This window comes from Anopheles cruzii, chromosome 2 (genome assembly GCF_943734635.1).
Source record: "Anopheles cruzii chromosome 2, idAnoCruzAS_RS32_06, whole genome shotgun sequence".
NCBI classification, from domain to species: Eukaryota; Metazoa; Arthropoda; class Insecta; order Diptera; family Culicidae; genus Anopheles; species Anopheles cruzii.
In genome coordinates, this window is record NC_069144.1 from 13232370 (window position 1) to 13256730 (window position 24361).

General features: G+C 54.7%; 4 protein-coding genes across 5 annotated transcripts; 2 read left to right on the plus strand and 2 right to left on the minus strand.

Moving 5' to 3' along the window:
• Nucleotides 1-18: 18 nt before the first annotated feature.
• LOC128267610 (lysophospholipid acyltransferase 5) lies at nt 19-3673 on the minus strand. 2 transcript variants are annotated; one of them, XM_053004490.1, is made up of 6 exons: nt 3559-3673; nt 3078-3391; nt 2457-2681; nt 1695-2189; nt 1255-1559; nt 19-1177 (listed from the first exon to the last, which is right to left on the minus strand). In XM_053004490.1, exons 2-6 carry the CDS (start codon nt 3157-3159, stop codon nt 839-841), a joined length of 1446 nt encoding a protein of 481 aa, XP_052860450.1. In that variant the 5' UTR covers nt 3160-3391; nt 3559-3673; the 3' UTR covers nt 19-838. The 2 variants fall into 2 exon arrangements, with proteins under 2 accessions (XP_052860450.1, XP_052860449.1); XM_053004489.1 differs by having other exon boundaries at nt 3078-3673.
• Nucleotides 3674-7689: 4016 nt separating this feature from the next.
• On the minus strand, nt 7690-10980 carry LOC128268089 (neuroglobin-like). The gene is made up of 3 exons (XM_053005104.1): nt 10755-10980; nt 8213-8444; nt 7690-8057 (listed from the first exon to the last, which is right to left on the minus strand). The coding sequence occupies exons 1-3, from the start codon at nt 10955-10957 to the stop codon at nt 7842-7844; spliced, it is 651 nt and encodes a 216-aa protein (XP_052861064.1). The 5' UTR covers nt 10958-10980; the 3' UTR covers nt 7690-7841.
• A 6478-nt stretch (nt 10981-17458) lies between these two features.
• LOC128278475 (uncharacterized) lies at nt 17459-20971 on the plus strand. The gene is made up of 7 exons (XM_053017206.1): nt 17459-17567; nt 17732-17955; nt 18020-18172; nt 18250-19359; nt 19420-19807; nt 19865-20535; nt 20599-20971. Exons 1-7 carry the CDS (start codon nt 17459-17461, stop codon nt 20761-20763), a joined length of 2820 nt encoding a protein of 939 aa, XP_052873166.1. The 3' UTR covers nt 20764-20971.
• A 454-nt stretch (nt 20972-21425) lies between these two features.
• On the plus strand, nt 21426-22245 carry LOC128267817 (MD-2-related lipid-recognition protein-like). The gene is made up of 4 exons (XM_053004753.1): nt 21426-21547; nt 21626-21739; nt 21810-21979; nt 22053-22245. The coding sequence occupies exons 1-4, from the start codon at nt 21454-21456 to the stop codon at nt 22149-22151; spliced, it is 477 nt and encodes a 158-aa protein (XP_052860713.1). The 5' UTR covers nt 21426-21453; the 3' UTR covers nt 22152-22245.
• The last annotated feature ends 2116 nt before the right edge of the window (nt 22246-24361 follow it).

Consider the following 24361-nt stretch of genomic DNA (forward strand, 5'->3'; position numbering starts at 1 on the left):
AACTGATTAAAATGCAAAGTCCAAATCCGTTGTATTTTCTGTCTCGCCAAGAGTAATATGACTAGTGGTTGTACTGCTTTATTCTAGGTTCATTTAGTCTAGAGGTTAACCTTTCCTTGTCTACGTGTTATGTAGAATGCGACAGACGCTCGCATCGGACTCGCACTCTCAGTAGATCACCTCGTGAAACCTCAAACCGGAAGTCCGAAACCGTTTCCGACGATCCGGTTCGTCGTAGAGGTTCGGTGTAGTTTGGGGTTTCCATCCGTTGCCTTTTACTTTTTGGTATATTTTTTCAACTTGGAAGAGTAGAAGAGAAAACGGGAAGAAAGCGCAAGCACAAACACACGGGCAAGCATCATGCCGGAAGAAAGAATTAGGAACGGCTCAGCTGGTCACAGCAACACAGCAACTCTTACGATGACGCACAGTCCGCAGCGTAAGCGTTTTGCAGTAAACTTTTGTTTGCCACATGTTCGTTACGCTCTACCGCGCCGGAGGTGTGAAAGAACTCGAGAATATATAAATTTCATTATCCCTTTTGTCTTTTGCCTTTTGCTTCGTTAAGATAATTGAGCATATTATTAGGGAGGGCGCACACTTTTTCCACGCACCGTTCGCGTGCCACCTTCTGAAAGACTCCTGCGAAAAGGAGGAGATCAGAGGTCGACGACCCCCTATCACCCCGAAATCGTTGTTCTTCCTTAGCCGAATCTCAAGACAAGATTTGTTTTCAACCTCCGTCAACGAGCATCGATAGCACCGCTTTCGGTAGACGGTATTTTAGAAATCAATCGAGAAAATATAAAATATCTGTGAGGTTGGACCCGCCCTCTGGTTAGATGTCTTTTTTCTGCACTGCACCTTGTGGTGGCTGATCCTTCGAGGCGTTCGCGGAAGGATCTTTAGTGGTCGAGGAGACACTTCGGGGTAGAACGGCACGCAACAGTGGAGGGAGCAGTGCGTTGCCACCGAGAAACAGAATGAAGCCACTGTAACGGACCGCCGCGTAGATGTTCCACCACTTGTGGAAGCTGAGAAAAACGAACGGCACCAGACACCAGCCGGCCCACACGATCGTGTAGAACTTGAGCACTACGAAGACGAGGGCCCGCAGAAGCGGTTGCTCCCGGTACAGCTGCTGAAGCTTTTCGCTCTTCGCTAGAATCGGTTCCACCTACGAGCGAAGCAGGATTAAAAATGGATAAACAGATCGTTTCGAACTGAACGTTATAAACTCACGAATAAACGTACCTCTTTCTCCATCCGGATCACGGTGAACTCCATCAGGAATGTAATGTAGTAACCACTGTGGAACCCGTGCCACACGGCCAGGAATAGCAGCGCGCCCAGGTGACTAAGCATTCGGTTGTTCAGGAAGCGCAGCCGCTTATAAACGTAGTTTGCGACCCACGTGTTTGTTTGCACGTTGAACGATTCCACGTAGTGGCCGTATTTGCTGGTGTTCTCGAATACGCCCACTTTGATGTTGGTACAGCCGGAAAGCTCGTCCGAGCAGTACTCTCGCTCGCCGGGCTTTGCATCGATGTACGTCAAGCCTGCACGGGACAGGGGGATTAAGATAGTCAACTTTCGTGCAATGTCATTGACCTTAATATTAAACCGGCTTCGGTACATTCGACAGTAGGCTGCGCTGGGAGCCAGAGAGAGAACGACACGAAGACAACACTTACCGTACAGGACGGCGGCCCCCTCGGCCAGCAGCCAGATGGAGATGTATTTGTACAGCGTGATCCGACCCCAACAGCCCATGTGGATATGTTTCATGAACAGCGACTCCTGCTCGAACTCTTCCGATATCATGTACGCATCGGACACGTACTGGGTACCGACTTGGTTCACCACCAGATAGAACACGCCCTGCAGAAACTTTTTGATCGCGTACGCCGGTGCCCCTTGCGTGTGCGGCTCGTACGCACCGGAAATGAAGCGACGGTAGCGCAGAAAGCTAAACTGGGGCCCAACCAGCACCGAGGCCGGGAAGTAGGTAAATGCAATCAACTCCAGTGGGGTCGGGGCCGTGATGCACTTGGCGTCGGCTTTGCCCTGTTTCTCCTTCTGGCGACTGTCGGAGAGATCGAACGCAAGGCCAATCAGCCGCAGGACGAGCACGCAGTGCGGCATCGTCCATTTGATGTCGTACGTGTCGCTTGTGGTAAAGTAGTACCCTGGGGAATAAGCAAAAGGTTACGTGCGTCACAGTCTCCACGGGGCCCATCGGCTTTGTTTCCGCTCGTGCCAAGTTCGTTTGAATTTTGTAAAAATTTAGAACCAAACCTCCAAACCAGGGCATACGTTTATTGGAAGTAGGCACCATTTTATCCGTACATTGTGGCCTAGTGTAGCGCCCGGTGTGAACTTTGAGTTGTCGTTCGAACCAGGAAATCAAAGACGAACGAACCGCAGGCCTCGAGCGTAAACATTCGTCAACTCACCGGTAAGCAGATAGCCCATGTGGAACGCGAAGCTCACCGGCACCAGCAGGGAGCTGGTGCCGAGAAGCGAGTTACACACAAAGCTAACAACGACGGCCAGCAAACTGTGACACACGTCGGTGCCATAGTTAAACACCACGATCGATAGGCCGGTGACGGCGAGGTAGAGATTCCGTTCCGTCGCTCCACCCTTCAGCTGCCGGTAGACCAGTCCAATCGGGTACGCTGCAATTGGGAAAGGGATAAAAAGGCGATGAAACCCCAGGTGGAACAAAAGGACGACGACGGGGCCGTGGTTCTTCAGCGTTGCAGGAGGCGTCCGTTAGTGTTAAATATAAAACGGCTAAAAATATATGTGTGTAATGCCATACTGCACCGACCGGTAGGGGGTCCGTCCAATCGATACCACCACGAGGGCGAGCAAGAGATTGGCAGCCATTGGCGCCCCTCACGCGAGGCTAACCTTTTCAAATGACGATGATTTTCGTTATATCATTGCCGTGCCGTGTGTGGCTTTATCGAATCACAATCCACGTAATACGGCGACCAAGAGCGAAAGCTTACGCGCGTTGCCACGTGTTTTGCGTAATGGCCCCTGGCCTCGCCGGGTGAAACACTTACCCAAAAGGACGGAGAGAATGAGCCGGATTGCGGGCGCCGATGCACCAGACACGCTGGCCAGCGCTTCCACGGGGTTCAGCATCTTCAGCGTGTGTTACACTTTTCCCTAAGCCACTCCTAAGCGGTGGGCCTCTCAGTTGCGAGGTTTCCGTGTGCCGGATTTTCCCACCACACTCTCGCTCCACTTCTCGTACCACGTGCGCCCAGTTCCGCCCGTCTCCGCCGCTCGGAACGGTCCGTAGGAAATTATGTAATTTGCGTATATTTTATCCACACAGCACACACCGATCGACCGACCGACAGGGGAGGCCGCCCTGGGGAAAGCAATAAATTACACTACTTTGTGAATAATGTCCTCAACAGCCACGCAGCACATCCGCGCGTCGCGGGTCCGGATGGTGCGTTGTTTTTGCGTGCCCGTGTTTATTGCGATGTGCGAATTGTTTTGAACGGCGCGTGACACAGTTTCGCTCACACCGACCTCTTGCTATCGCACCGCGAAAAAGAGCATGTTCGCCATAGGCAAACAACAACGAAGGCCCGCACCGTACGACGATTCGCGTAAATCTGGAACCGAATCGCCGCGCGACCGACCACCACACGCGCTCGTCGATACGGCAGAAAGCAAACAACAAGAAGCAAAAGGAGACAGCAGGTTCGCGGTTTCAGCGAAGCCCCTCTTGCTAGTGGTAGTTGTGTGATGAATGTGTGATGGTCGCATGAAATGCAAAACAATCCAGCGAAGCGACCCGAGTGAGCTGAAGCCGGTTTCAGCTGAGCCGCGTTTTGGTCAAAACGTGCTCGCATCACACGCACTGGCACGAAATAATAGTCTCATTGCATTAATGAAAAGCGGAAGCACTCGTTTACTGGAGCTGTTAATACGTAAATTGCTTGTAAGCGCACCGGAATGGGGTGAGCTTCGCTTTAAAATCATGATGATGCCTCGGTGGCATACCTCTAAACGGAGCTGCACACTTTCGCTAAGCGTTCGGCATAAGGATGAGGTAGGATGATTTTTAAGAACGTGAACAATGATGAAAACTTTAAAATTATTGTAGATTTACACGCAAACAATATCGATTGATTCACACCAGTATTTATAAACAACAGCCTGCGGCGGAAGCAGTTTGACATTTCGCGTTGAACACTACAAATGCTGCCACCGCACCGCCGGGCGATTCAGCATCCGTGCCGTTGTAGTGTTTTGACAAGCGCTCAGCAAAATTTCAAAAACGACCGTTTGCTGAACACAACACGTGGGGCTGGTAAAACAGAAAAAGGCTACACCAACGGTTAAAGCACATTTACGAAATATTTTTATTACTATACTCTTGTACAATACAATATCATTTTCTTATAATCTTGGTATAATAGTTCATGTCAAGTGGTTGGATTTTTCGACCGTTTGCCGTGTCCGGTTCGCTTTTCTCGTTCGTGTTCTTTGTGCTGCTGATTTTTGTGTTCTCCGGTGCCCATCCGGTCACGCTGCTCCCGCCCCCTCCCCGGAGGAAACCATGGAATACTGACTGAATGGTCCAGAACGACAGGGCACTGGTTGCCGGCGATCCCAGCAAGATGCCCAGCGGTTCCGACATTTGTACGTGTAGCTAAAATAACGCATTCAGCTAGGTTTTTCTGATAGTACTGGCGATGGTGGCGCGTTTTTTTTTGGGCTGCCTAGTGCCTGGGTCGGGAGTGAGTCGGGTCAGAAAAAGTGCGCCTCAAAACTAGAATTTCTACGGTAGTACGGCGATTCGAAGATCAGCCACACGACGGTTGCTTGTACACGGTTTTACTGTGTGTACTCTAATTGACCTCATACCATGTGTCGTGGATCTCGTGAAGCATTGTATAAACGTTGTTCGAAAAAAAGTGACACAAAACGTAATCCTATCATCGCTCGGCGCGTTACAGATTTGTGCTTCCGGTGTGCAGTATCGTTGGCGTTAGAGAGTACAAGGGGTATAATCGGGAAAATGAAATAGAAATAGAAGTTGAGGTTTCGTTTGGAGACGATCACTTCCCTCTCCCACGGAGGAGATTGCCGAGGAAAGTGAGGTTCAGCCTTGACATTTGTTTCCACATTGTTTCCACTTTGTTGTCGGTGTGTTTCCTTTTTCGGTTTTGCGATTGTTACATTGCTTCTGTCCGCTGCAACGGAACTGTACGAACGGTTTTCTTTGTTGTTTCGAGGTTTGATGGTGTATGTGTGTGTGTGTTTAAGTGTGTCCTTTCGTGGGCGGCTTGTCCTTACGTTTCATTCTCTAGTGATTGTTTCATGGAAACCGAACAAACAATAGAACCAAACCGTAATGGTCTCAATCGCTCCGGGGTTCGCTAGTTTCGCTAATACGTTTGGAATATCTTTTTTCTTCTTTTTTTATGAACATTTTGCAAGTCTTCTAATGATCAGTTATCTACGCGTTCCATTGCTCCACTTTTGCCAATGGGAAAATGGTCAACAAAATGGTGGTGAATGTTTTTATTGCCAATTTATGTTATTCCTCTCGAAGCTCGTCGCTATAAAAATGGGGACCTCTTCGTTCGTCCTTTCGGCCCCCGGCTTTGCTTGACATCCACTTGTGGGTTGTGTGTGTGTGTGTGATGTTTCAAACCTCGTGCTCCGGGTCGTCCTCCCGTTATTGTATAATGCCCTCTTCCAGGGGGTTCTGCTGTGGTGACTTATGCTCTTCTCGGGGCCGCTTCTTGTGCAGTTTGTTGATGATGCGCAATGATTCAAAAATACATCATCACGTGCGTGTTCGTGCGGGCGCTTCCGCCGGAACTCGATCGACGGCAGCTAGCCGATCGTCGGCTGCCACTTGTGTTTTAGTATAAAAACGGATGCCCCACACATATTGTGTTTCTCACTAAAGTGTTCTGCTTGGCTCTCTGTCGCGCGTCCTCTACCTGTTTTTGCTATGTATAATTTTATTTTGATTTGGTACTTTACACACACCGTTACACACTCTACGCCGGGTTGGAACATATGATCATGATCTTGTTTGTTGTGTTTTATTTTTCTACGACGCAAATCGGTCATCGATGCTGCTAGCTGCTAGTGTACCGGGAATGTGTTTCTACGCGTTTTCCTTTCGGCACCTACACGCGGGTAACGAATGACCCTACCATTTGATGGAACATGGGAACCCACGTCACAGTTCCCTAACTCCAATCTCCAATGACGACCGTCACTTGGAGATCGTAATATTTATTTCTTTTTTTTTTGTTGCCCTTATCACCAGGTTTACGTTTTGTGTCTCGCTCGCCGAATGAAATCAAAAGTTCTATCACCGCGCAAATAAGATTTGCTCTCATTGGGTTTTTCTTTTGTACGAAGCTCTCTACAGACGACCGAGCGCAACGATCGTTGGCGAAGGCCGAATCTGTGCAACACGATCCGGAAGCGGTAAAACTATATTTTATAATTTTTGTCTGCTTTCCGTATGATTTTTTTCTGGTTGTTGTAAATATTCTTTTTCCTCTGTTCAAAGCGCGAAACCAAAGAACCGCTACTTAAAGGCATTGGCCATCAATCCGTTTTGAACGTTGGAGTAAGCGATCGTCCACTCCACACAGGCACACACGCTGGAAGGTGGCTCTTGCACGGAAGCATGCTAGGCGCGGAACGCTGGTGCGCCGGCCAACAACGAAGAGATGAGATGCTCGCTAAGGTTGATCACTACGATTTCACCGATCGACCTACGATCGTACTACAATGCAGCACTACACACGGTCGGTTGCTTCGGTTCGACTCCGAACTCGGCGATTACTTTGCGCCCCTTCTGCCGCTACTATCTGCGACTCACGAGACCCTCCGCTTGATCGTCTTGTCAGTTATTTTGTTTCGGTCGGTTCACTCAACAACACGATGATACACCCCACGCTCAATCGTTTCCTCGCCCCTTTTTTATAATTATTATCTGAATTATTTATGTTATTTTAATTATTATGTGATTTTCTGTTTTTTTCACTATTTTTTCTTTGTTGATTTTAAGGCTGATGGTCAATAATCAATTCTTTCCCCGCCCCCCGGGAATGCCAGCGATGATTCCCGCGAAGTCTTCTTCAGCGCCCGCCCCACCCACAGCTTCTATTCGAGGGACACGTGGCCAAAAAACACCAGGCACCTCCATCGTTTGGCAGACCCTACGCGCGGCAACAATGGGGTCCAATGCGCACCTTACAAAATGATATTTGGGTTCAACACGCTGTGTGTGTGTGTTCGCGGGGGGTCTGTCCTCGTGCTCGTGGTACTAAAAGAGAGAGAAAGAGGGAGAGAGGGAGAGAGAAAGAAAGAGCGCGTTCTAAGGACATGCAGTTTTCTAATAACGCTCTGCGCTAACGACGACACGACGACGACGATGACGGCTAGTTCCGGTAATGTATAGTTTCCTTCCAAGACCAAGTAAATGCTCTCCCTCGCCACAGAAGCCAGACACCCCCTCCCCCACACACACACCCACACACACCCATACAGCAACAACAACGACAACTTCAATCACTTCCTTCCGCCAGGCGCGAACCCTAGGCGTTTAGACGTTTGTTTTGTAAGATGCATCCGAAACACGACTCCGAAACGGCGCCCGATGACGATGGCGATGGCTGATGGCTGATGGCTGGTGGCGGCGGCCCGACAACCACACTGTTGCCACTGATGCCGTTGGCCTACAGGCTGGGGGGCCCGGGGTTCCCCAGTGGCCCCGTGGAGCGCTGCTGGAGTGGTTTCGATCGATCGATTGCTATTACCTCTTACGGCGCTCAGGATGCCCGGCTGGGGGCACCGTCCTTCGCCGTACTACCTCCCGCCGCCGTCGCCGTCGCCCCGTCGACGTTATTGTTGGCACTTGCTTCGTAGCCCGCCACCAGCGTCTCGATGATGAACTTGATGGTGAGCTTGTAAATTCCTTCCACGTTCTGCGTGTACCGATCACCGAGCGTGGTCGAGACGGCCGCCAGGAACGGTTCCTCGATGCGCTGCCGGTGCGAGAGGAAGGCATTGAAAATTAGTAACCAAATTAGCGCCGGAAATTAAGGCCGAAAGGGTTCGGCCGACCGGTCGGTTGGTCGGCCGGCCGTCACCCAATTAGTGATCGATCGGCGTGGCGCGCGTGGCCATGTAATGCAATTACCCAAAAGTACTCCTGCTTGAAGCCGGGTATGCGCCGGTGCGAGGCCCCGACCTGGTGGATGAACTCGAAGAACGTGTCCAGATCGTCCAGCCCGCGGATGCCCTCGTCCAGCGTGTTCATCACCTTGTTGGCGTGCTCCTGCAGCTCCTCCGAGGTGGCCTGTTCCTCCTTGGTCTTGAGCTCCTTGAACTTGGCGAACATGTTCAACAGGTCCGCGTGCTCCTCGAACAGTCTGTCAAGAGTTTACGTGTGCGTGTGTGTGTGTAAGGGTGGGCAAAAATGGAACCAAACAGAAAGAAAGGACGTCAGAGAAACGGTCTGAAAGGATGTCGCAGAGGACGCGCGCACGGTCCTGCATATTGTATGAGCTATGAGTTGCCGTGTCGCCATGACGCGTGAAAGGACACCCGAAAGTTTGTTCGAAAATTGATCTTGCCCATTTGGCATGATGTTATGTAAAACGCATTTGGCAAGGCTATAAATACGTCCCGGACCAGAAGGGACCCATGTCCAACTTGGGCCGGGCGACATAGAGTGCGGCAAAAACGTCGCGAGATCTGCGAGAGCTGGGTCTCAGTAACGGGTTGCAATATTCCATTTGAAGCCTTTGGGAGATCGAGTAACGGGGAATTTCACTTTTCACTGCCAGGTTTTGGATGATTTTTCAACAACTATCAATGCCCTACTGCGGCCTGTTTCTCGTTACAATTTTTGAACTTTTCCAACCCAGGCTGCAACTTCGAACTGTTCTTATGCTTCCCACTCGTTCGTCTTTCTGTTTTGTCATTTCTTTTAGATTTTTTTTTACATCAATTTGCAAAATAGAGCGACTGGGGAAAATCACCTAAAAATGGCTGATGCGTGACGTGATCCTCGAACACAAACAACAATTAACAAACACGAATTATTATTAGTTGCTACCTAATTACTAATTAGGTAGAACCCGGGTCCGTTACATGCCCGGGCGCACGGTGCATGTAGACGGCGTGGCCTCCTTCGTTGTCCACTAAAGGGTTCCCCAGAAAGGGGCGCTAAGCTGTGGTCACAAACACGTGAATTCGCAAATTTCGAGACGGCCACTTGCGGCAGCAAAAGTGTAATTCTTGAAAATATGCTACCAGCATAGTGTCGGGTTCGCTTCAACGCGGCCACCCCAAAACAGTAAAGTGCGCCAAATTTATGACAACCAAAAGACAAATCCCTCTGTCTGACCGGAGGGATCCGAGACTTCCGAGCGACCCAATCGGGCCTCATAAATCGACATTTTCTGGTCCGTTGAAAACGGGCTGCCGCTCGAGAGAGGGTGAAAACGAGTAACTGCGACGTCCCGGGAAACCCGGCCGCCGACCCAAGCAACCCCCTCCCATCCGTCCGTCGGGTCGGTCGCAATACGGTGCGACCCGCCGGACCTACGGGAAAGAAAAAAAACAAGCTGGGGAAAACCATTTCCCGACGCTCCCACGGGGATATAGCACTCGACCTATCGGTGGCGGCGGCGACATCACCCGATTCCGCTTGATACGGGCGTGCGTACGTCAGCACCGGGGTCGGCACCGGCCAAAGACACGGGGCCCCGGCCTAAATTATAGTAAATCAATTTTGTTTATGGCACCAAGACCCGGCGCGGCTCGATGACGGTGAAGATGGGGATGGTTCGATCGGTGCCCCCGGGGCCCCGCTGCGCAGATAAAAGGAGATGCGTCAGGGCCATCGTCGGTTGTACCGACGGGTACCTCGGTGTTGTCAGGCTGGTTTATTGATTACATGCTAATTTTTCACCGCGCTACCCATGCCACCACCTACCCACCGCGCTAAACCCATGCCCATGCCCTGCCCGTGCTGGCCCATTGCTTGATTTATGCTACACGACCCCGAGGAGCGGCCAGCGGGGCAGCGGGTGGGTTTTCTCTCCATCAAAACCGAAACGGTGGGGCCGCCACCGCCACGTGTTTTATTTGTTTTAGTTGCCTTTTTTCCTATGCGCCCTGTTCCTTGCCGGGTGTTACGAGTAGCGAACGGCCAAACATAAAACCCACCACCCAACCCCGGGGTCCCCGGGATGGGACCATGGAACGATGGTACAAATATGACTGAAACCACATCATCCACCTCTAACCGCCAGCCTCGCTGCGCCTCGCTCGGTAAACTGCGAAGTGGTCAGTTGGTCGAGTTGGTCCTTGCTAGGACACAAGGCTCCCGGGCCGGCCATGTGTTATGGGCTTCTATTTGCACACATCGAGGACGGAAGAAGGGACAGTGGTAAGCTGGAAATGGGCACGAATATGCTAGGGTGGCTGAGGGGCGACTTCCGCCAGGACCAAAGACTCTTTGGTGTGTGTCTGTGTGTGGCGCTTATTACTAAACCTGGGCAGGGGATCCTGCACCGCGCCTGCCCCTTGTTTGCATGACAGGAAGGCCTCTGACCAGACCCGGTCCGGCTGATGGGTATCCTCGAGACTACATGGTGCCACCGTCACCGCAGCACCTTCAATCCCCCCGACACCCGCAGGGCAGTCTATTTGCAGGACTTATTGGAACTCACTTGATAAACATGGTGATGCCGGTCGTCTCCATCGCCCGGCTGATGCCCTTCCACGAGGCGACCATCGTGTATTTCTGTTTGGCCGTCAGCGGCAACCGGCTGTCCACCGGTGGCGGTCCGCACGCGTCCAGGCTCGGCACGTTGTTGCTCTTCGAGTTGCCCCCATTGCTTCCGCTAGCCAGCTTCGTTAATTCACAACCCATGTTTCCCGGTGTCGTCGGTGTCGGTGTGTGCGCTAGTTTTGTGCTTCGTTCTCTTCCTCCTTTTCTTCTCGGTTCCTTTCGGTCTCCTAGTTTCTGCCTTGTTCCGTTCCGTTTTTTGTGCTTTCGACTTGTTCTCTTGTTTCTCGCTTACGCCAACTTTGCGCGATCAAACCAGGCAATATATCCCCTGCTGGTAGCGTCGCTCCATCCTCCACCGTATAGGCCCCCCTTTCGCCCCCGCCCCGGGTGCGGGTGCTTATGATGTCCGCCCGTAACGGGCGGCCGGTGGCATCACCATCGGAAAGTCCTGCCACTGGCCCGGGGGACGACGAATCGGTAGCTGTGGGCCGGTGTCCGTGTGTATGTGTGCACCCTTTGAGGCCGCTGCCACTGATGGCCACTATTTTTCCGGAACCATTTTGTGCTGCACACTTGCCACTTCCGGTTGGAAAAACACAAAAGGAGCACACAGCGCAGCACAGCACAGCTAAGCAGGCTGCGGGGTGCTGTTGCTGCTTGGATCCGGGTCCTTGATTTGATCCTTTTTTTACTCACTCACTTCTTTTCTTCACTGGCTTCGTTTTGCCCTCGCCACCTAGATGGGACGTTGCGCCGTTTGCACGCTCACTGTTGGCGGCGGCCCCCTGCAGTTCCTCTTTCTCGCGGCACACTGTTTTGCTGATGCACACGACACACACGGGGACCCACTTAGGAGCGCCCTGCCGCCAGGATAGCCTGCCAGGATGTGCAGCACACAACGACGTTTACTCTGCTGAGGGTTCGAGGCCCCCCGAGTGTGTCTCGCGGTTCGTTCTCACTCTCACGCTCACTTTTCTCACTCACTACGTTGGCACTTCATTCTCGTGCGCTGGTCTCACTCGCTCGCACAGGCCTCAGGGCTCCGTCGGTTGCTGCGAATCGTTGCAAAAGTTGCAGAACGCTATGTTGGTCGAGATTAGTACCACCCCCCACCGACCGACGGGTGAGAGTGAAGGAACATGGTCCTGCGCCCGCCCGGAAGCCCGGGACCTGCTCCGTCACTCGCACACACGCGTGCGTGCGTTCAATCACAGCACACGATGGACGGTGAGTGAGTGGGCGATGCGCGTCGCTTTAAGAATGAACTCGCCCCTCGCCCTGCGACTCGAATTCCAGGAATTCCACCAACCCAATCGATCCGCCGGGGTCGGCCACCACTCGTCACTAAAACACTCCGGGCTCTGGATCGCGGAGAGAAAGGGAGAAAAGTGGAAAAAAGGACCCTACAAATCCCAACCACCACCACCAGAATCCCCAGATTTAGTTCAACAATTCTTTGCCCGCCCGACCGAACCGGACACACCGTGTTCCGCAGGGTGTGCGACACTTCACGTCACACGCTTCACTTCACGCCCCGCGCACACACACACACACAGGCTGGCCACTCGACTGCACCACGGGAACCACGGGTGCTCGAGTTTTGATGTAATACACTTAGGCGCCCACCTTTATCTGATTGCCTGGCCCCCCGACCCCCCGCCAGTCGGCCGGTCGGTGGGTGGTTCGCGGTTCGGGAGGGTTATCTAGGACACTCTAGGACTCTCTGGAGGGCTCCCCCGAGCAAACACACACACACACACCGTGAAGAACCACCACGAACCACGGGTTATTGTTTCCTGCGCCGTGTCGCCAGGTAGCAGCACTTCACAGGATTAAGCACCCCGGGATTTGCCCCCCGGATTTTCCCCCCGAAGATTCCAAGAAATGGTTGGTTTATCGAAACGGTCACGACACCCTCCGGTGCGGTCCTGGGCTGGGATTTGGGTGTGTGTGAGCGTTCACAGGAATGTCCTTTTGCGAGGTTCGCCACTCACCGCCGCGGCAATTAATTAACGGCGGGCTCTCTGCAGCTGCACTCCGTGTCGCTGGACACTCGCTAGTTTCGGTTCGCTTTCGCTTTCACGCCGTTCGGTTGGGGGGCGACCAGGAGCACCACACACCGGAAGCAGGATGCGCGGGATGTCAAAGGATTGAGCTCTAATCCCGCACTTTGTACTACACAATGTTGCCGGCCAATCCCTGGGGTGGGGAGGACTGAATAAAACAACAACCCACCACCAGGAGCCCGGGGGAAAACCGGGATTTTCACTTCCACCGCTTGGGCACCGCGCTTACCTTGAGGCCACCGAACAACACAACAACCACCGCACGGCCAACAACGTGTCGCGTATGCTCCGGAGCTCTGCTGCCGCTCGGTTGCTCGCTTGTGCCGCATGTGGCAGCCTTCGGGGCGCGCGCGAGTCCTCGGCGACGATTTCACACGACTTTTCCCGTACCCGTGCGCTCGTGTGTGTGTGTGTGTGGATCTAGTACTCCACCAGCACCGCCGGCGGTGGTCCGGAAAAGCCTCGGCTACATAGAGAGACGAACACCACCTTAGCAGGCGCGGACGGTGTTTGTTATTTAATGGTGTTTTGGAAAAATCCTAGGCGAAGCACCGAGGGCGCATGTTCCACTGCTATCCGCCATCACCTCTCTCTCTCACACACTCTAGTACTCGCTCTCTCTCGCGCGCGTGCGTTTCCACGGCGCACGGGTTCCGAAACTCTTGGGATGTGCTGCAGGGGGTGGTAAAACCACCACCAACACATGCCTCGGGACACAACACAACCTCAGCCTTTCGTGCCCGGCGGGGGGAACGGGTGGCCCATATGTCCACACTTCACCCACAGACGCTGCTGCGAGGGACGGCGGAAAAGGTATTGATTTTTAAAGCTCTCTTCTCGTGGCGGCGAGCAGTTTTCGGAGGCCCTTTCAAGCGTAAGGGCCCCCCCCCCGGGTTTGACATGCCCGACCTCGCTTGGGGCTTTCCGCACCTTTCTGCGATACCATCCGTCGGCAGGGATTTTCGACACACGCTGGACACCGGACATTGGAAATGGAATAGAATGTTCCGAGCGACTGCCCCCGTGGCGGAACACCCGAAAAAGCTTCCCCGGAGCTTACGCTCCGAGCTCCGGGAGCTTTCGCTTGTTTACGTAAGACACCCCCGCCGGCAGCCTATTTATCCCCTGTCCCCGGTGATCCAGGGTTTGACTTCCGGAACCCGGAGGCCGCCGCGGCCGAGATGCGATCTGAAGCCGCCAATCGCCAATTAGGGGAAAAGCGTCTCGAACGGTGGGATTAAACAAACAATAGGCAGGCTCGTTGATGGGCTGTGTCTTCGATCCCAGAAACACCACCAAACCAAACCCATGGCACCCAGCAGGTAGCAGGTTTCCGATAAAGCCGATTAAAACACAAACCCAACACCCCAGCTCGATGCTCGGTCATAATTAGGTCGAAATATGCCTCCAACACGGGTGCTTGGTACGATTCGAGAGAGCGACAGAGAGAGAGAAGCTGAACGGGAATCGCGGCAAAAGGAAAAAAAGGCGTTCAGAAATCACACACTCGCAACCTAACGGCACACCACCGACGACGGCGCCATAATGAGCCGGAGCCGCGGACTCCGACAAACCATTCATGATCGGCGAGCGTACAAACAAGTCGCCAGAAAAACAGGATCCTCCCCAGGGTCGCTCGGGAGGCTGCGTGGAACTCCAACTCCGCAGAGAGAGAGAGAGCATTGCATCTGGAGCATCCGTATAAGGGTCCAGCGCAGAGAGCAGCGGAATCTGCATGCAGAGGGGCACACCTTGCGAAGAATCGCCAAGACGCGAAACCGGCTCGCGCGTCTTAAGCACCCAAGACCCCAAGACCGAGCCGAGGGAGAGAAGACCTAGAAAGAGCGAGAATTGCGACGATCGAGATCGAGCGCAATAAGGCGAGGAACAAGCCCACCAGTCGGGGGCATCTGTGGGCATAACTGGCTCGACCGCGTTCGAGACATGATCGAGGTTGCTGGCGGCACATGATCGCTCTCAGATCGCGCAGATCTCGTGCGGTATCGCGATCGCCAGTTCTGTGGAGTGCAGTGGCTCTCGGTGTGACCTTCCTTGGTGTGGATTCCTGATCCAGCAAGTGAGTGCGTTTGGGATCCCGACCTGGGACCTAGTGTCGAAGTCCCACGTGTCAAACGTTTAAAGGGCAGCATCTGTGGCATCCATTAGGCTCCATCGAAGATACGAGATAGTTGTGTGAACGGTATCCAAAGCTAAAGCCACCTGTTCTTACACTCCGGCGCGCGCGGAGGGTCATTATAGGGGGCCTCCTCCTTGGCACGGATCAGTGTTTTATCATCTCGCCCGTTTCCCGTTGCGCCCGCTGTGTGCTTACCGTTTCTTCATTCAAGTAATGCTGCGCACCATAAACAAGGCAGCATAAGAAGGAGCAGAAAAGAGAGAAAACACTGTGGTCACACACACAGCAACACAGGAGTGCGCGTAAAATCCGCGGGTCGACGGCATAGTTCCACGATCGCACCAACACACACACTCAACCACTGGCAGTGGCAGTTGCGTAGAGCCGCGGATTACACCTGGCTGCTGCTGGTAGCACCAGCAGCACCTTTTGCTGGAAACTCTTTACGATCGCCGCCGCGAGTATCGTGTCTCTCTGTGTGCGTGGTTCCTTTCTTACGATCGCGGTTAGTTCGGTTTCGTTCCCACCTCTTTCGTCAACCCGCGGTCCATCCGGGGGCCCGGTGTGTGAAGAGAATTATTAAACACACCCGAGACCTCAGAAGAGCAGAACTTGCGGCGGCGTCTCGTGGCGCGTTAAAAACCTGTTGCCTCTCTCTGTCCCGGGGTGCTGTGTGTGAAGCCCGTCAGCCAGCCAGCTAGTCCGCATTATTGTGGGATCCGAGTGGGATCCGCCTGGCCAGGGTTTTAGTTAGCAGGAAAACCAACCCTGAACCTGTCCCGATCGCCCAACGGATCGCCCAAACGGGCCAAGATCATGAGTTCGGCCCGCCAGCATTCTGGTTCCGCAGCATAGTGCGCAGTGCGTGTTTTGAAAGTTTGTGGCCTCCATCACCGGAAGAGGCAGGACGGTGCACGGCCAACGGACGGTTAGCAACCAACATATGGTTTCGGTAGATTGTAAATTCTTCTCCGGTGTGCCTCGGTGAGTTTCGAAAGTTCTGGCGCCGGGGTGTGCAAAGATCGTGCTGCCCAAGATGGCGTTTGCGTGAGGAATGCGAAGGGATCGATAACGTGTAACGTGTTTCCTGGTCCGGAGCGCCCGCATCGAGCAGAGGAGCGCCGGAGCGTGACGAACCTCGAGCGATCCTCGTGCCATCAGGTCCGGCGGCGTGGACCATCGTGGCCCCTTGTTTTTGAGCTTCCGTTGATAAAAACGTGTCGTTGGCCGCTATGGGTTCTAACGCGTAGTGTTTTGGGAGTTCCGCGTGATCGACGATCGTTCGACCGTTCCGTTTTTCGAGTTCCCGGAACCCCGGATGTTGCTTGCGGTCGCTGCGGGAGCGATGAAAGTTTCTACAAATGCAAACGGAACGGCAAAAAAAAAAAACAAACTAACCACACAACACAAACAAACACACTGCAACGAAGGGGCCTCTCTCACTCTCTGTCGGGGTGTTTGCTCGGGAAGCCACCGGTCCCCCGGATGATCCCGGAGTCTCGGACTCTCCCACACCGCCCAGCCGGCAGGAAATCGCGCGGCCGCCAGGTCGGCGTAAGCGTAATTATCAGCGGGCTGAGCATCGCGGGCGGCACAATGCTGGGAACGTTTCGCATGCTACTTACCGCACCCTCCCCATCTTCACCCCCTCGGTCTGGGTCGCGATCGCTCCCGCTCCCACTACGCCATTGCCAGGCAGCGTTGACCCTGTCTCGCTTCAGCGTCGGTTGCTTCCGTTTAATAACTTTTCCAACATCAAAATCACTGGAATGTGAAATTTAAATCAATTGTTTGAAGGGAACTGCGAAGCAGCAGCAACGGCCGCAGCAGCGATGGCGGCTACCGAGCCGAGCGAACCGAGCGAAGGGGTTCCTCGCCCTCGCTGCTGCACGTACCTTGAAAGATGTTCTTTGCGCCGCTCTGCGCCAACTGTAGTGGAACGCATCGCGGCCGTCGTCGTCTTCGTCGCCGGTGGTGGTGGTACCACGCTGAAAGTGCCACGAAAAAGGCGAAGAAAGCTATTCCGCCGCCGGAGTTGAGCGAAGCAACAGCTATTCGCGTACCGTATCTTTGTGCCCCGTGTCGCTCTTAGAATCTCTAGCGATCGGCCGTTTTCCACGGCCGATCCTCGCGATCTCACCGGCCAAGCGAAAGTAATCCTCCACCCGCCCCCGAGCGTAATTGTGAACCGCGTATTGCCTGTCCGTGTCTGTCTGTGTGTACCTGAACTTAGAAGTGGCGCACCGCTAAGTGATTAATTGCCCGGTTTCGGTTCGCACGGCAAATTTATTCCACACCGAAAATTGGTCCCCACCGGATTAATTAGGGGGTCCCAAAGCTCGGCGGAGAATGCTGCTGCCACCGGAGTCGTCGTGGTGATTGAGCGGTCTCCGATTCAGTTACGACGTGGCCCCCGAGCCCGGCCCCGGCCCGGTTAAGATGCGCGTTAAAACGCTGAGGCAGATAAAGAATCAACGGGGACACCGGAATAACCAGCATAATCATCCGCCACACCACCACCACAGCCATGGTGTCGCCGCCGTTGCTGGTACAACGAGGGTTGTTCTTTCTCTCTCGGTTCCTCCGTCGCTTCGTCCCCGGGGGCCATTCTCACGCGCAGTGATTGTCGCACCTAGCGTGCGAATTAAGTGAAAAATACCGCACAGCCGCACCCGGAGCACCCATTTACCCATCGTCTCGTTGTCGTTTCAGCCATTGATGCGCGGTTCTTGTCCCCCGAGCGACTGAACGCGATCGTGAACTGCATGAATCCGCCGTACAGGATGCCGCCACAGCCGCTCGGTGCTTACGGTATGCAGCAACAGCAACAGCAGCAGCATGACCATCCCCACCACCACCCCAGCATACCGGGCACGGCCTCGACGGAGGTGCACGTCCTCAGCCCGCCCCTGCGCACACATTCGTCCAAGTTTCCGGTAAGTTCCAGGATTCCACATTCTCCATCCGCCATTCGCTAACCGGCTTGGTTTCGCCCGGCAGATCGAACGAGAACTTATACTGTCGTCCAACAAAAACTCCTCCAAGATCCCGCTGATGCAGGACAACCGTAACACGAGCATTCCGGCCCTACTGAACCGCTCGTCGACGTCCGCCATCGGGCCGGATCTGCCGGTGAAGCAAACGCAGGCATGGGTAAGGGGTTCGCTTTTAACAATTCTCCCACTCTGTGTGACAATCTCTCTAACCGTCCGTCTTCCCGTCCGCAGCAGAATCAGCCCCAGATGGAGGTGATGCACCCGGGCATGTCCGGTTCGATGCCTCGCACGATCGTGCGCTTTCCCGAGGACGTGACGGCGCTGGCGGCGGACCGAGAGGCGTCCGGTCGGGAAAAGGACACGGTGAAGAAGTCGGTCACCAAGACGTACCACACGCTCAAGGACCTCATCTCGTCGAAGTTCAAAAAGGAAGGCCACGATCAGGGCGACGAACTGAATAACGTCACCTCGATGCTACACGGCCACGGCCAATCGAACGTGGCTGACCTCCAGGGCCACCAGCAGTTGCATGCACTCGCTGCTGCTGCTGGTGGTGGTGGCAATCAGAGCGGATCGTACCTGTACAGTTCGGCGTCGGACAACAACTTGCTGCAGGCCCAGTCGAACCTGAGCGTCGGATGGCCTTCGGCGAGCCCGAGCCACTCGCCGCTGTACTACCACAAAAAGTTTGCCGATCCGGCCGACAGCTACGGTGACGTCGGTGGCCCCGTAAATGGGCTGCGTGGCTCGAAGGCACTTTCGCAACCACAGCTCAACGCCGTTGCCGAGCAAAGCGGGGCGGCGAGCCGATCGAACGTGATCAGTATGATGCCGGGGGCACCGGTGGACGGGACCGACAGTGACGACGGTGGCTTTCGACAGCACAGCAGCCGGGGCCACAACCTGTCCCTGCCGAACGGCCAGCAGCAGGTCGGACGGTCAGCTCAGCAGCCTTCTTACGTGCAGAACTACCGTCACAATCACACCCAGCAGCAGCACCAGCACCAGTATCAGCAGGCCAAACAGGGTAGCTCGGGAGTTCAGTCGTTCAACACGCACACCACCGTGCTGGTTGGGGAGCAGTCGATCCACCAACATCATCACGAGCACGGGGGCATGCAGAAACACACCATCTCGGTGGACATCAACAACGTTTCGTCGGCGGACACACACCACCGGCACCACCATCAGCAGCAGCAGGACGGTGGCTACGAGCCGGGAAACTACGACAAAAACGGTAACCACTCGTCGAACGTGGACTCCGGTCGGGGTAGCTCTTCGATGGCCACCGCAACCGGTGAGGCGCTGATGGACAAGGGCAAGAGCAAGTCCGACAACGAATGGGTAAGTGTCCGGTGAACGTCTAGCTACGGTATACGGTACTCTAATATCCGATCGTTACAGATCGATGTCGTGGACGTGGAGCTGCGGAACATTCTCGAGCCGGGCATGAAGTCGATGAACATACGGCCCGAAAGCACCCTGTCGGAGAGTGCGTCCTCGATGTCACCCCCGTTGCCACCGCTGTCGCCGCACGACGGCTACAACAACCAGCACTCGAGTCAAGCCAACAACAGCAACCAGCACCAACAAAGCAAACCCGAGCGTCCGAGCGCCGGAAAGCAGCAGAAACAGGAGTACGGTATGGACACGTACAATCGGGCCAGCAAAAACCCGCAACCGATCGGGCCGTCGAAAGGGCAACCATCACCGAACACGATCCAGAACTACATGAACCACCTGAAGCTGTCCAGCAACAAGAAGCACGAACAGAATGCCCTCAAAAAGCACCGTAAGTGGAATAGGGTGGAGTAAGTTGAACCTACGATCTGATTCGATCCGTTTTTAGTATTTGGACTGGACACGGACGCGGCGTCTGTTACCAACACGACCCGATCGCTCGATCTGGAGTCCCTGCTCGGCGGGCCCTGGGATGGAGCACAGTCGGTGTCGGAGTCGGAAACTGATGGCGGTGGCCTGCAGCAGATTCGCAACCAGCTTGAGGGACTCGAATCGATGTACACCGAGGTGCTGAAGATGCTGGGTAACCGGATGGCCACGAACGAGTCGGCATTGCGCTCCGCGAACCGAAGCCGCCGCCGGCACGGTAGCATGTCCTCGCTGCCGTCCAGTTCGATCAGTGGCCGACCGATCCGTGATCGGCGCCGGATCGACGAGCGGCGGAAGGTGCGTGACATCAAGGGCATCAACAAGCGCTTCCAGCGGCTCGAGTCACACGTGGTTACGCTGGCCCGCAGCGTAGCGCACCTGTCGTCAGAGATGCGCTCCCAGCACCTGGTGTCGCAGGAGCTCGAGGAACTGCGCAACGATCTGGCGCTGCTGCGCTCGCAATCGATGCACAACCTGCCGCTGCATGCGAGCGGGACGGTCGGTAACGTGAGCGGCAATGCCCGGGAACCGATCAACCTGACCAACCCGAAGCGGGTCAAGAAGCTGACCAAATTCTTTGGCGAAGATCCGCCGCTTATGAAGCTGTTCCTCAAGAAGCTTGGCTACGAGGTAAGCCGTAGCGTCCTCAAACTGCGATTCATCCTTCTAAATGTCCTTTCTCTATGCTTGTAGAAATATGCGTCTATCTTCGAGAGCGAGCGTGTCGGAATGATTGAGCTGCCGTACCTCGGCGAGGAGCGCCTCCAGAAGATGGGCATACCGTTGGGGCCCCGGCTGCGGATTCTGCAGGAAGCGCAAATTTCACTCTGCCGCGATACGACTCTGTGCATCGTCTGATGCCCGGGAACCGTGAGATCTATCGATTAAGTGAGCCAAAGAAATAGAATGCCGACCGTTCGCCTTTGGCGGGCGGAAAAAGTAGAGGTGTGTGTGTGTTTCCACGAAAATTCCGCCCCGGCCCCCCGGGTTTTCGTGGAACATACATTCGCGAACAGGAGACATAACCCCGTGACCCCCCACATTCCATGTCGTCGTCCACCGGGCACTATTCGATGTGTTCCAGTCCAGTGAACTGCCGTGAAGTACTGAAATAAATCTCATTATTCTTAAACCAAATCAAATCGGTCGCGCTCGGTCCTGGCCCTCTCGGGAGAGCTCGTGCTCGTAAATGGTAATGGCGGTCGTTTACGGTGAACGATTATTGCACGCCAAGTGTCGAGTTTTAGTCCGAATTTCGTAGCGCACCGTCACCGCGTCCGAGAGCATCCTATCGACGTTTTGGTTCGTGATGTCAGCGGTACAACGTCTTGAAGCCGGGTGAAGACACGAGAGACAGACCTCGTTAGATTGTAAGTAAGCGATTACTGGTCTCCCGTGCAGCTTGTGCGCCCCGCGGCTTGGCTTATTTTCAGCTTGTCTTGTGTGATAAGCCGCGGCCGAGAACACAAAACATCCGACATGGCGGCTTCGTAGTAATCAGCTGCCAGCACAGTCGTTAGTGATTATTCGCCGAAGCCGGAGCCTGAAATGAAGTGCTGCTATCGAGTGATTTTAAGCGCTGCCCTTGTGGCCCTCTCCCTGGCCGAGGTGATCAACTTCCAAAAGTGTCCCGGAGTCGAAGGTAGCGCACACAGGCGGGCGTGACCCACCGCGGAGTTCTTGCCGTAATCTTTTTTCCTGGTGTTTTCGTCCCGAACAGAGAAATGCTCCATCCGCCAGGTCTCGGTAACGCCGTGCCCGGATGCAGCCAAAGAGCTTCCCTGCACCATACTCCGCGGGTCCAACGTGAGCATTTCGTTTGACTTTACGCCGAGTAGGTGGTCACGTAGGGCATGGGGTGGAGTTCACGCGAAAGTCTATTGAATCGACCTTGTTTCACGCAGAGTTTGCCGCCAACGAGCTGACGGCCGACGTTTCCTGGACGCAGCCCGCATTCGATCTGCCCTTCATCGGCATGGACACGGCCGCCTGCAAGCACACCGCGTGCCCGGTTGAGTCCGGCAAGCAGCAGCACTATTCGTACGATCTGAACATAAAGAAGTCATACCCGCCGGTAAGGAAACTTTCGGGGACAAGGCCGCCCCGAGTTCGGGGTCGACTAAACCGATTGTGCCTCATTCCCACAGCAACATTACGACGTGAAGTGGAAGCTGACGAGCGAGAACAACGAGTCCTGTTGCTTCATTCTGCAGATCAACATCTCCAAGAAGGTGAAGCGCACCTAACGTGTGGGGAGCACTTTCAATTGGCGCATGGGCGTACTCCAGGGCTGCGCCAACGCTTCAACAGATTAATAAACGTTGCTATTTAGTAGCCTAACCAAAACTCAAACTTTGTCCAGCCACTACCATATCACACACTTCTTCCCAGACCGCGGCCCATAGCTGTGTAAGACCTTCACCGTCGTCGTCGTCGGAACGCAATCCCCGGTTTGGATTGGTAAGCCTCTCTCAAGACTCTCGCAGGCGCGCCACGAAAGGTCACGCTGAGGATCTGAGTGACCGTCCGAAAATCGACAAAAAGGCGGATCGAGCGCTACAAAGTGAGAGAGGGAGCTATTCGGAAGCACACAATGCGTACACAACACTCGTCGACAACACTTATGGCCTCCCCCCCCCCGCGCTTCGCCAAATCGGCGGCGACCCCTCTGAGCACACACGAGGGTCAACCGGGGGCTGGCCCGGGGGTGGCGGTTTCGGGTTTTCGCTCAATACCGTTTTTGGAAAGAGGTTCAATTCAACCATATATACATGGCCACCGTCGCCGCCGTCGCCGTCAATGGAGGCCAACGAGATTCAACGGAGAAGAGGGCAACAGCAGACAACAGAGCGATAGAGAGGGAGAGCGAGAAGCAGAGCGCGGAACGGAGCGGGGACGAAATGGCTTTTTTCGGACACCTCGACGATCAGGCCGCAATGGGGTGGTGGGTCCGCAGTAGTAGCCGTCGTAACCCGCAGATCTGTGGGGACGACATCGGACCGGGCCGCAGTGACACGTCGATCGCGATCGCGTGAGATCGATACCGTGTGTGGCGAGTGTCAGTGTCTGTCAGGGAGTGTCACCCCGCATTGTTCCGGCCAGCGATTCGGTACTCCAAGCGTGTGCAGATCCGTCTCTAGATGATCAAGTATCTTCGCATGCGATCATTAGGTAGGTACGCGGTGAGACAACCCCTCGAAGGGTCCTTGCGCTCGATCACCGAAAACACGTGACGCCATCGTTAGTCACCTGTCACCTCGGTGCGCCCCGGGGAAGGAAACATTAGAAAAAAGGGCCTCGTTGAAACCGGGCCCGTCCCGGTCCGGCGGCTAGCGCCATCTGCCGCCAGCACATGGCGCGCCGTTATGCTGCAACGGATCGCGCGCTTGGAAGGTTTCGCAGCGGCCCCGCCGCTAGCGGTTTAGGGTCTGACCTGACCTGCACACACCTTTCGGTCGCACCTCCTCCTCCTCTCTCGCTCGAGCAGCTCAGGTTCAGGCCTTCGCCTTTGACCGATCAAGGAACTGCGAGAGAGAGAGAGAAAGAGCCGCCACTGGTGTTTGTGTCGATGTGCGTTGCAATGGCAACCCGACCGGTGCAAAACACGGGGTGCACCTACATTACCGCGGCTACCTGCGCCGCGATGTTCCTTGGTGTGCGTCTAAGCGCGAGCGGTCCGCGCACTCCGTTGGTGTGCGTCCGCGCAGATAGTTCGCGGTTCAGTACTCTGTTCTTCTGCTTCTTTTTCTGAAAGGTGTACACATGAAAGAAGACGAACCCGGTCGCGAGAGTCTTGCTTTCTTTACCTCTTACCCGCATTTCGCTTTACCTCTGCATTTCTCCGACTCTCGGGCACAGTCTCGGGCGAAAAGGCTCGCGCTCTGGGCTGATCTGACCAGTCGACACAGGTTTAGTGGTGTTTAGTCGGCGCACTAGAGATAGAGAGGTTCGGGGAACGGACGGACGCACGCACGGATGGTGTCACCTCAAAGCCTAACTATCACGGGATGTGAATATTGCGCGGCGGGCTGATCAAAGTGTGTTCCGACGTCGTCGTCGGTGAGGGTGAAGCCATCGGCTATTTGGTCGGCGCGGCGCGTCATTTGCGCTCTGTGTGTGTCGTCCCGCATGTCACGTAATTGGCCGCCCTTCGCGCGCGCGTTCAAGTTGAGGAACTAGGCGGCGGTGTGGTGGATGCGGGATTCTTCGCTCCGTTCGAGCGTTGTGTTGTTTGCGCTAAACAATCAGCAGAACCAGCAGCCAGAGCTCGCGCCCCGCGTGTGTCGTCAGAAGAGGAACCGTTGGCGTTTCGTTGAGTCAATATTTGGACGACGACGACCGAGAGTGTTTGATTGGATGAAGTTTCAAAAGTCCGTCTAATTACAACGCAGCGCTTGCGAGCAGAGAGCAGGAATCTCGACCCTCGTGCCGTCCCGGTGCCGGATGCCAATCGCGG